The following is a 12,567-nucleotide window of genomic DNA, read 5'->3' on the forward strand; positions in this document are numbered from 1 at the left end:
CGCTGTAGGTGCTATTTTCTAAGAGCTGCCAATCCAGTAAGCACACCCAAACAATGGAGTAGGGGGACTTGAAATGCAAGTTTAGGGTACTCTAAAGAAGCAGGAGAAAGAGGTGGTGTTGTTTAAGTTTGGCCAGCAGTTGGTTCCAAGGTTTGTGGCCTAAAACTGTGAAAGAACGATCAAGTTGATATCTGGGAGGAGGTGATAAAATTTGGAGGATCTTAGGGCTCTGGCAAGTGAGTATGGCGTGTTCATTTCTGGAAGACTCCAGGCCCATTTTGTGGATTGCTCTATAGGTCAAGAGGACCTAATATATGATTCACTTTTCTGTGGGTTGACGGCCAAAGTCCGCAAATGTAGAGATGATTGAGCACTTTGTAAGTAGGTTGAGTAGAGGTCGAGCTGCAGCACTTTGCACGACTTGAAGTTTCTGCTTAAGGAATTGGAGAAGTCCTATATTTAAAGTGTACCGGCAGAGGCACCTCTTGGGGACTTGGGGATTTGGAACCCACGCCAGCAGAGGCCAGTAGGGGTCAGGTAGGCCCAGTTGCATGTCAAGGCAGGTCCAGTTGTAGGAACAGGTTGGGCCAGTTGCAGCAGGTAAGTTGGGCAGTTGCATGGAGGCCTCTGGAGCTTGTTGTGTCCCTGTAGCTCAGTACAGGAGGTCGTCCAACTGACCCCGGAGTCACTCTGGAAGTCCTTGGTTTTCAATGAGATGGGATACCTTCCTTCAAGCAGCAAGGCAGGCATCAAACAGCAGAGAAGTCATCCGAAAGAGCAAGGTAGGCCTCAAGCAGCAGGGCAGTTTTTGGGTAGTCGCAGGGCAATCCTCTGAGAAGCAAGGCAGGCCTCAAGCAGCAGGGCAGTCATCTAGAGTACAAGGCAGTCTTTCTGTAGTCTTCTGCAGGTCCAGAAGTGAACTGAGGAGTTGATCTGAAAGTCCACTATGAAGTGGAAGAAACTTCTGGCGTTTTCCCCCCACAGTTGGTTCTGGAAATTCCTGCCTCCATCCCGGGCTCTCTGGTGTCTGGGATGGCAAAAGGCTAGTATGAAGTCCTTTGTGAGTGTGCCAAGGCAGCTCCTTTGAAATGTAAGTGGCGCTGTGCACAGCAGCACCCCTCCCATACTGCCAACACCAACTCCTCCTTTGTGTCCCTGTCTGGGAGGAATACATAAAGGTCAATTGCCATCCTAATCACAGTGAGCTAATCAAAGTCATTTGACCCAGGACACAGGCTGCAGGCACCAAATGGTTAGGACAAGAAATTGCCAAATTTCTAAAAGTGCCATTTTCAGAATTGTGACTTAAATCTGACTTTACCATTAGAGATGGGTTTAAATTACAATTAATTTGAGTGCAAACATGACATTCCTACTTGCTCCCAATCAGACGATATCACGTATTAAATGTAATAGGGTAACCCAGTGTTATCCAATGGGAGAGATAACGGATTTCAGAAGTAAAAAAACAAGTTTAGGAGCTTTTCGGTACCAAGACCTGTTGAATGTAAATGTACATGTCCAACATTTTAAATACATCCCTACCTAGCGGTGAATTATATGAATGTACGACGGAACAACTCATGCCTTTTCTACGCATCATTTACTGTGCATAAGTGAATCACACATATACCTTTACCATGCATACCTTTATTTTTTTGTTAACATCTTTTTTATTTAAATTGTTTGTTTTCTATTTTAATCATACAACGTGAAAAATGCTCAGACACCATGTATGATTACTTCCAAGCGATGCAATACAGAGAACAGATGCATGTCATACAAGGTGGGTTATCAAACTGGTTACTGAGAGAAGGGTTGTAACAATGTCCTTACAGTAGGCAAGGCAATGATAAGGAATCTTGTGTCAGAACAGTCTTCAGATGTTCCAGACATTATGTATTGTAGACCAGAACTGTGGACATCGGGTACAACAAAATGAGGACTACATAATCAAAGGAAGGGTAAGGTAGTCGCTTGAGGCCCGCTGCCACACATGATAGAAAAGGGTGGCAGCCCTGACAGAACTTAGTAGTAGTAGCTCTATGAAGCGGGGTCATACATTTATGCAAGCCGGTCCCATTCCACCCTTGTGTACCATGAAGTGTGGGTGCTGGGTGTCATCCCTGGTCGCCATCCTGGAGCCCCCCCTTATCATGCATACCTTTTACATACCTTTTACAACACAAGGTACGTTTATGGTAAGGTAAGTAAAACCAATGTGTGTATATATATATATATATATATATATATATGTATATATATCTAGAAATGAATTTCAAAGGTTGTTTATTTCACCTCCACTACCACCAACGTGTTTCACCACAAGGGCGTGAACAAGCCTTGTGGTGAAACGCGTTGGTGATAGTGGAGATTAAATAAAAAACCTTTGAAATCCATTTCTGGAGTGCAGCATTCTTTTTGCTTTGGAGTCCATATCAGGCTGGATTCTATCCATGTATTGCCTGCCCCAGTTGTCATCAGTGATGTCATTTGAGATGACATCAGTGATGTCACTGACCAAGTCATGAATGATGTAATATGTGACGTCATGAGCAGTGCATTGCGGGGGCGCGAATTATAGTTAGCTCAACTATCTATAACGGCCGAATTTCTCTGGTTTTGTACGAGTGAAATCTCCAACTAAGTATAACGTCCCTGAACCTGTTGTTTTTTCAGTAAATTTCAATGTTTTTTTAAATGCTAATTTCTAACTATAACGTCCCTGAAACCCTTGGTTTTTCAGTGAATTTCAATGTTTTTTTAAATGTTAATTTCTAATTATAACAGCCCTGAAACCTATGTTTTTTCAGTGAATTTCAAAGGTTTTTTAAATGCTAATTTTTAACTATAACGTCCCTAAAACCTAAGGTTTTTTCAGTGAATTTCTAAGGTTTTTTAAATGCTAATTTCTAACTATGCCTAGAGATAGGACATGTGCAGAAAGAGAAAGAAAGGCACAGAAAGAAGCAAGAGAAATGCAGAAAGTGGCAAAAGAAGTCCAGAAAGACAAAGAAAAGAGCAGATAGAAGCAAGAGATATGCAGAAAGAACCAACAGAGGTGCGGTAAGAGGCCTTGTTGCAAAGTCATCCTGTGCCACCAACATTTTGCTGACGAGTACTGGTGGTAACTGACTCGGACTCTCCAGGCCTAGACCCAGTGCTATGCTAAAAGACACTTAGAATACAGTGAAAACACCTATAGGGAACACTATGTGTTGGGGGTACCCCTGTGATTGGCATGCCCTCATTTGTAAGGCCCTAGTACATAATAGGGCAGGGGGATTAAAACTACCTCTTAGTCAGAGGTGCAGAATGATGCTTCTTTAAGTAGCAGTCACGTTTGCAGAGTGGTAGAGAAAGGGTGCTGGGCCTCCGACCAGCGCTCAGGAATTCTGCAGCGTAGGACTTACACGAGGTATCAGGAGGTCTTCTTGGCCCCCAAAGTCCCTCAGGAGTAAAGTGGACTTAATCCTCCATCCCATATTCTGCCATGAGGCGCGTATGCAGAGTGGTGAAGAAAGGGGGCGTGGCCTCTAAAGATGTCTTAGCAATCCTACTGTATGGGACTTACTGGAGGTAACACGAGAGGTAGTTGGCCTCCAAGGACATCCTTGGGGGCCAACTACCCCTCCTATTACCTCCAGTAAGTACCACACAGCAGGATTGCTACATTCTCATAACAGGCTACGCCCCTTTGCCCACCACTCTGCCTTCCTAGCCGTGAGAGAGTCCCGCTGCATTTCCAGCAGACCTAATGACGCCAACCGGCAGCCATTAAAGCAGGACGGGAGCTGGCATTTGTGATAGAGAGGTGTTGGCGCAAATCTTCGAGCACTGCAAAGTGACCCACTTGGGGAATACTGATGAATTCACTACTGGTTTGCAGCAACGCTCACATGAGTAATACAAAGGTGCACTCCAAATCCCTGGAGGCCGTGCAAGTGACTACGCCCATGGGGGCGGGGATTTCCAACAACTACAAGTGCACCTTCATGTTCGTGCATTTCCAGTTATCTGAAGCCAATGATTAAGGGCAGGGGCCCAAAACGCGTCGGCTCCATTTTAGGGACTTTGTACTGCCTATGAAGTTGCGCTGCAGTCATGAATAAATCCTAAAGTACTACTCACCCGTGTGTGGGCTCTCTTGTTAAAGGTAACTTTTGCAGTATGATATATATATATACATATATGCACACATATATACGTACACACACACACCTACCTAAATGCATACATACACACATACTTACCTTAAATACACTTCCCTTGCATTGTAGAGGCATGTATGGTAAAGGTATATGAGTGGTAAAGGCATACGTAGTAAAGGCGTGGTAAATGATGTGTTGTAAAGGTTGTTTCCCACTTATATGTATTCAAAAGGAAGGTTAAGGATTGGCAAAAGATGTATTTTGCCAGGTTGAACTGGCAGACTAAAACTTCACACAGGCTACAGTGGCAGACCTGAGGCATGTTTACAAAGTCTACCTTAGTGGTTGGCACAATGAGTGCTGCAGGCTCACTAGTAGCATTTAATTTATTTACAGGCCCTGGCTACATGTAGTACCCCTTTGCTAGTGACTTACAAATGAATTAAATGTGCCAATTGGGTGTAAGTAAATTTTACCAGAAGAGAGCACAAGCACATACAGCACCCGTTAGCAGTAGTAAAGTGCACAGAGTCCTAAAAAAACAACAAAAACAGGTTCAGAAAACAGGAGGGTGAAGGCTAAAAGTTTGGGGGGTGAGCCTACAGAGAGGACTAAGTCAAATGTAAAGAATTGGCATTATCTAGTTTGAGAGCAATGAGAGCATGGACAACAGCTTTCCTGGCTGTGACAAGTAGATAATGCATTTTGTTTCTTAACATTTTGATAATAACGAAGCAGCAGACGGCTACTGACATCACCTGCTGACTAAATGAGGGGAATGCATCAAATTTAACTCCCAGATTTGTAACCATCATGAGAGTGTATGGTGGGCTCCCAGTTCTGTGGGGCACCAGTCCTGGGATTATTTCTGTGTATCCTTGCCTCGGATCAGGATTTATGCTTTTCACAATTTAACTTCAGGCAATTATATTTTATCCAAATGGATTCTGCATGAGCCATTGTTTACATTTTTCCCGACTCCTCCCTTGTTCGTCTGTTAGAGACACTATACATTGGGTGTCGTCTGTATATGAAAATGTCTCGAAGCTGAAGCTTCTGATGAGAGAGGTTAAGGGAATCATGCAGATATTAAAGATTGTAATGTTGAATCATGGACCCTGTGCTGGAGTGGCTATGGTTTACTTAATGCAGTTCTGTTTTGAGCTGATGTGGTAGACTTTATTCCGGCTTTTGATGAGAGATGCTTTTCAGTGGTTCTAGGGTGTTCTCGGAATGGGCAAAATGTTGACTAAATTGCATGAAATTACGCATTATAATGCAAAATGAGAGTGTCATTTCAAGCTATAATTTACCTCCTAATGTGTTTGTACTTCAATTTTTGGCATAAGAATGAATTTAAACGAAATTACTATTACCATAGGGATTGTTGTTCTCCTTCGTTTGTAGCAAATTTTAACTGGAAATGGCGTTAGTCTCAGTACATTTGTACCGTGAATGATGCACAATGTTAAGTTATTTGTGTAACAAGCGTAACATAAAATTTGTGAAATTATGCTAATCTCATCGGCGTAGTTTAAATTTCGAACAGTGCTAGTGGTGTCAGGGAGGCTGTTGCGCAGAATGTTATTTCCATCCTGCAGAGGACATAGAAGGTTAGTGGATATTTGCACTGAATCAACACAAATCATCCATACATCTACCGACACACTGTGAAATGGCGTGACCGGCAAGAAAATAATTGCACTTCCATAACTTTTTGAGTTCGCAATCATACATTGCATGGCCGGAAATTGCCTGCAGGATAGAATCCCTGTCTGTGGCACTTGTTAAACCTAAGGTACCCAAAGCCAAAATGTAATATCTGTGAAAAATCACCATGGAGACTATCTTTTGAATGTATTTCCAAGCCACGTGTGGGCCAAATCCTGACGCACACACCTGATTCATACTTCTGTAGAAGCAATGTGTACTAGTTGGAACCTTCCATAAGTTAAGGAATATAGGTTATTTTCCAACATGATATGTTGTTTTGACCCTGTTGCTCATGTAAAATTAGGCACATTTTTAGGCTGATGCCCGTCCAGACCTGAATGCAGGTTTTTTTCGCACCTACTTGAGCAGCGATAACTTTAGGTGTAATAATGTGCTCAATACTTTATTCCTTACTTTCCACATATATTTTTCTTTATTATTTTATATAATCGTGTGCAAACAATACCTGAACCCAAGTACCTGCTGGTTGTGCAGCCGCAGGTTAATCCGTAATGCTCTCTTTTCCCCATTTAAAGCTTAACATGATAATGCTTTGTGTTACATGTCTTCTCTTTCAGGAGGTTTTGTAAGTTTTCACATAACATCCATTCTAACGGCAACAGAGCTGTGTTGAAGGCCAATGAGATCAACGGCCTCAATGAGAAGGAGCTGCGGGTTCTGCTACAACTCAATGATCCCTCCTGTCTGCCAGAGGTGAGCTGTGCAAGCTACAGTCATACTCCCTGTTTGTATCAGAGATGCTTTAAACCAACCTTTCATGGCTTCCTGCCCTGGGAGGTGACAGCCATGGCACTTCCAAGGGTAGCACTGACACTCTACTATTAGACTAGTATAAAGCAATAGCATCACAGCAAAAATTGACCAGGGCAAACGATTGACTTTACTACAGTCAAACCTTTTTTCAAGTTTCCTTACGACACAGACTATATATGAACATGGGCAGCAGCAGTGCACAGGACAGCTACAGGAAAGCAGCGATAGGTCTCACGCTACCCTCACTGACCGATGGCTGCTGGCAATGTGACCAGCAGCGGCTCAAGGCTCCCTCTTGCTTAGAACAAAAGTAGTATTAACTGCAATCTTTATTCGCACAAAGAACAGGTACAACATGGTGAGCAGCCTCCACAGAACAAAGACCTCCTGATAGGAGCTATATATGTCTTCCTTACACACAGAACAGGCACAGCATGGGCAGAAGCAGTGGACTCTCTCCTCACACACAGAACAGGAGTGCTAGAGGCAACAGCAGTGCAAACTTTGCTACAAGCAAAATAAGTAAAGCACAGACAGCTGACATAGCCAACCCCTGCTGACAGCAAACCCCCCACTGGCAGACCCTTCACACCAAAACCCCCTCCCACTTATAGTCCAGCTTACTTCTGACCCACCCTTCACAAAGGCAGCTTTTCAGACATTACTCACACTGGAAAATATACACACTTATAAGTAAGTTAGCAAATTATGCAAAGTATGATTTAGACACTGCAACAAAAATATGTGAACTTAAAAGCTGTTGCTGCTCTGCTGCATTGGGAGGTCATCATCATCATCGCCCTCATCACTGATCACTGCGATGGAACAAAGCGTATTTGCAAGGATGGGCATTTCTGCACCCACATGCGGGAAGGAGTGAAGACCGGAGGAAGGTGTGGGGTTCTACTTAAGAGTGAGCATTCAAGGGTCAGGCATAGGTGGGGTTCTGCTGTTGAAGGGACTGTTGAGGGAAGGGCAGACAGGAGTGGGGTACTGAAAGTGCTTTTGTGAGTCAGTGGTTGCTAGATGCACATGTTTTATATTTTTGGGTGGCATGATGAGGCTGCCACAGTGGGGGGGTATCCTCCACACAAGGAGACACAGTAGAAAAGGGGTGTAAGACAAACCCCGGCGGCTCCTGGGGGGCCATACTCCTTGAGCGCCCTCAACCCTCCAGGGGGGCTCCAGTTTAGGCCAAAGTCAATGAATATCTTTGATATATGGGGGACTCAGGGACATGTCCAGCACCTGGCCCACCTCGTCCTATGATTGTCTACTTTAAATGAGGTCTGGCCAGACAGTTCATGCCCATTATTTCAGCCAATTAGAGATGGCACCACAGAAACAAACCCACATTGCTGAATAGAGCCTCACACCCTGCGGCCACGTGGTATATAGGAGTGAGCCACTGGTGGTGCACATGGGCCAGCAGCATGTGTGTAAGCTGGAGCCTTGCATGCAGGTGTCTCAGCAAACCCTTAACTGCAGCTGCTCCAGTCGCTATCATCACCATCAGCATCTATTGGTCCAGCTCTTGTGTGAGGGACCCACAATTTGCAGTGAGCATCGTGCTTTCCTGCCTTGTGGGGCCATTGCTGTCCCTGATGCTATGTAGAGACCACTCTTTCATATGTTTCGTTAATGTACATTTTTTCACAGGCATTCCAGACTCTTCCTCTCTTCTCCAGTCTAGTTTTCTCTTTCTTTCTTCTACTATGGATTGATGTATGCTATTGTTTATCTTGCAATGCTTAGAAACGACCCCTCCTTCCATGCGGAAATAAGTGCTATAGAAAAATCTAAATGGTTACAATATTATATTATGCCTCTTAGGACAGTTAATATTCTAATAGATCTGAGTTTTACTTGTTGAAATTGTGACATGATTCCCAAGCATAGTAACACTGAGAGACTTCCATTCTACAGTAATTTCCAGGGAATATTTTTTTATTCAGAATCACATATTTTTCCATGAAAAAAACTGTGCAAACAATCAATCATCAGTATTTGTATAGCGCAGCACGGTCACACCAAGGAGTAGCTGGGCGCTGAGGGTATCACATCTACATCGAAAAGCCAGGTCTTGAGTTTCTTTCTGAAGTCCACCTGGGAAAGTGCTGTTCGCAGGTGGAGGAGCAGGCCATTACTGATCTTGGCGGCGACGTAGGAAAAAGAGCGTCCCCACTGTAGCAACAACTGATGGGTGTGTGCGTAGGCAAGTGAGGAGGAGCTCAGTTTTCTTGCGAGTAGATGGAAGTTCAGTCGATGGTTGATGTAGGATGGTCCTCGATCGTGTAGAGTTTGTAGGCATGCATGAGGATCTTAAACTGGCATCTCCTCTGGGTGGGGAGACCGTGGAGGTTTCGGAGGTGGAGGTGATTTGGGTCAGTTTGGGGAGGTCACGGATGAGTCTCGCTGCATCATTCTGTATGGTCCGGAGTCTACTGAGGAGCTGGGTGGAGATGCCGACCCAGAGAGCGTTGCTGTAGTCGAGTCGGCTGGTGACGAGGGCCTGAGTGCTGGTCTTTCTGATGTTGACTGGGATCCATCTGGAGATTCTGCGGTGCATGCGAAGAGTGGTGAAAGCAGGAAGAAGCGACGGGTATATATTTCGATATTTGTATCCCTACACATCCAGTTTATAAAGGACACCGACTTCTCGATGAAGTTATTTGCTGGTTCTGTCACACCTCCCTAAGACAATCAAGTTCAAGAAATTACCACAAGCACGGCTTCATTTGCATTTAAAGAAATGTTTAATGGGTCACATCAACTGCACGATTTCTTCCTCTTTTCTCCAGCCTGTTCGTTCTCCCCTCCGTCTTCTGCTCTTTCTGCCCCAAAGAGGTTATATGTGCTTGCGCTCATTTTGCAGAGCTTGGAAACGGACAGTCCTTCCTAGCAGACATTAGTGCTATGTAAATATATAAAATATTACAGTATTATTATTGTGCCCCTTATGACATTTAGGGTCAGATGTACTAATGTGTATTTTACTGAATCTTAAATTGCGATTTTTAAGAACTCTCATTTTACGATTCGGAAAATGAAATGTACAATTGAGTCAGTGTTTTGAATATCGATTTCTTAACATTCATTTCCTAAAATACTGAATAACAAAAAGGGATTCACTCATATTCGTAAAATGTGACTGTCGCACAGTGATGACATCAGAATCAGGAGGTACATTGTTTCAATCACATTAAAAAGCACAGGAGCTGCCATGAAACAACTACTGGACATACCATCTACTGTAATCTACAAGAATGGCAAGTCTGGAAGGCCAGCAAGAGGAGTCTGGAAGTAAAAGGAAGCAGACAGAGTCAGAAGAAGAAATAAAAATTATTTTAGAGGAATGTGTTGCCAACAATTAAAAGCTTTTTGGAAAAGCTTCTCTTACAGGTTAAAAAGCCACCAAAAAAAAAGAATCTGGAGCAGAATTCAGGGTGTAATCAAACATACAATGTTGCCGAAATTAGAAAAACATGGTATGACCGTTGCTCCAACACTAAAGAGAAATTTGAAAGTAAGGAAGCTGCCTGAACAGGAGTGGGTCCGTCCAGACAGCCACCAGCCATTGAGAATGCTTTCACATCAGAGGCTGTATCAGGACTAGGGGTGGGCGGAATTTGCGTAGTTGCGCCACGCAAAGCTCTGCGAAACTGTAAAAAATGTCAGCGAGCACGCAGAGTTCCGCGATCACGCGGAATTCCTTGTTCCGCCCGTTTGCGATGCTTTTTTCCTGTTTGCGAACGCTGTTTACGTGCTCAGGGGCGAAATATCTTGCGAACACGCATTTTAAAAACGAAAACAAGCAAAAAATTCAGCGAAGCCGCGGATCGTGGATTTTTTGGCAATTCCGCGTTCTCCGCGGAACGCGAAATTTCCCAAATTCCTCAAATACCGCCCAGGCCTAATCAGGGCTAACTTCAATTGACATTTATTACTACTCCTCAGCCACCTTCAGGTTCAATTAAAAAAAAGTAAAAACCATACACTATGTTTTGTTTAAAATAATATTTCCTTTATTATAAATGTAACACAACATTAAATTAATTTCTACAAATTAAAAAAAAAAATAAAGTGAGAAAAAGTCATGATTTTTTTTAATGTAAATGGTGAAATGCATTATTTGAGTTCCAGTCCATTCTTAATTAATGTCAGCTTTTTTGTTAACACTTTTTTAACTTTCCTAGATGAAAGGAAAACACTAAACTGCATCCATGCCTTTAAAAAAAATTGTCTTGATCAACTATTTACTAACGTAAAAATGTTTTAGCTTTCAAAGTAGAAATAATTTATTACACACAGAATTCTATTTTTATTTTATCTATAAGGCAGATAAACACCAAACAATGACATGTATAATTTTCTTCTGTCCTTTCACTACAGAGATTGAGGGAAACATAGCAGAGATCAGAGGCCCATGAGGAAGATAATCAGGATGAGGTAGAGGATCGGAATAGTAGCATCATTAATCTTCATCCACCCCCACAGACAGTACAAGTCCTGTTAGAGTTTGTGAAAGAAGAGGTCCTTCAGGAAGACAAACCAGACCCTCTACACTAGTATGTTCGCCTACACGGTGTACCATAGTTTTCTACATCCAAAGACTTAGAAGGCAAAGATTAATACCATTAAGAGCACAGACTCCTCTAACACACGGTGAGCCAGGTGCAACACCCTCAAGAGAGCAATGTGTACAGATTCAAAATCACTGTTGGATGTACAAAACAAACAATTGCACATTATGAATATGAATGACAGAAACACGGATGAATGATTGTCTTCGAATATTAAAAGCATTGATAGTTTAACTGATGCTATTAACTCATTTAATGGGGCAGTTCACGAGGTGACTCATCAACAGAATAAAATATATCAACATGTAGTTTCTAGAATGTAAAACTATGGTAAGAATGTTGATACATTTGTCACTGCTATGGGGGTACTTAGCGGAAGAACCATACATATTCAACAGTTAATGGCCTTGGAAGGTCACATCATCTCTGGAATTGCCGCTAACTATACAAATCCATTCCACTGATCAGGCAAGCGCTGCTCTAGAATGCAAGGAGGCTTCCAGCTACAGTAATGTGTCTGGATCTTGTGTGATAAGATGTAAGTGTATTTGATGTCAGGCTGCTGAAAGAGAATGGCACAAGCAGTGCTTAATTTGTAAAATATGAAGTGCAGGTGCTGAAATATTTTTCGGAGGCCACACCCACGTTTTCAGGCCCCGCCCACTCTCGACACAGGCTCCACCCACTGTATTAGCCCCACCCACATCTTCAAGTGGCACTGCTAAAAGTCAAATATAATACCTGATCTGAATTTCAGAAAGGGAGCCTTCGTAAGGTTTTGATAGGAGGTTCCCCGTGGCGTGAACCATTTTGAAAAAGATGAAAGCAAATGTGCATTTAAATCACAAGTTTGGAATAAATTAGCTAAAACCACTAATGCATTGAAATGGACAATTTCAGTGCTCTGCTCTGTGTGCTGATTTGGGGAAAAGGACAATACTGGGGGTAGCTAGGGCATGCCATTTTTCACAGAGTCTATGATTTCAAAGGTACAACTTTGACATAGCTTAAGTTATATGACAAAATAAAACCCAATGTTGTGAAAACACTAATCCAAACAGATAAACTGAATAAAATCATGCAATACACTTGAATGAGTCAGTCAGCCACTGTCACTTCCAGTGGCATGGGGTTAATCAGTATAGTGTAATATTCAGTTAAAGCGACTGCTTTAGAGAAACAAAAAAGGAGGATTACCAATTGGGCTTGTACTATAACTTCTCTCTGGAGCTATATGTGCATTTAGTAGACATTGAGAATAGTAAAAAAGAAAAACATAAAACTATGTAGTTCTGTATGACACAGGCAACACAGATTAGAAAAGAGGCATATGTTCAAAATATGAC

At 42.7% G+C, this 12,567-nt stretch overlaps 1 protein-coding gene across 1 annotated transcript in view; it reads left to right on the top strand.

Moving 5' to 3' along the window:
* LOC144807657 (zinc finger CCCH-type antiviral protein 1-like) overlaps nucleotides 1–12,567 on the top strand; it is a 189,438-nt gene that overhangs the window by 59,504 nt on the left and 117,367 nt on the right. Inside the window, exon 3 of the mRNA XM_078673287.1 lies at nucleotides 6,443–6,578. Coding sequence (XP_078529413.1) covers nucleotides 6,443–6,578 — 136 coding nt within the window. The remainder of the gene's footprint in view (nucleotides 1–6,442; nucleotides 6,579–12,567) is intronic.

This window comes from Lissotriton helveticus, chromosome 1_1 (assembly GCF_964261635.1).
Source record: "Lissotriton helveticus chromosome 1_1, aLisHel1.1, whole genome shotgun sequence".
In the NCBI taxonomy this organism is placed as follows: Eukaryota; Metazoa; Chordata; class Amphibia; order Caudata; family Salamandridae; genus Lissotriton; species Lissotriton helveticus.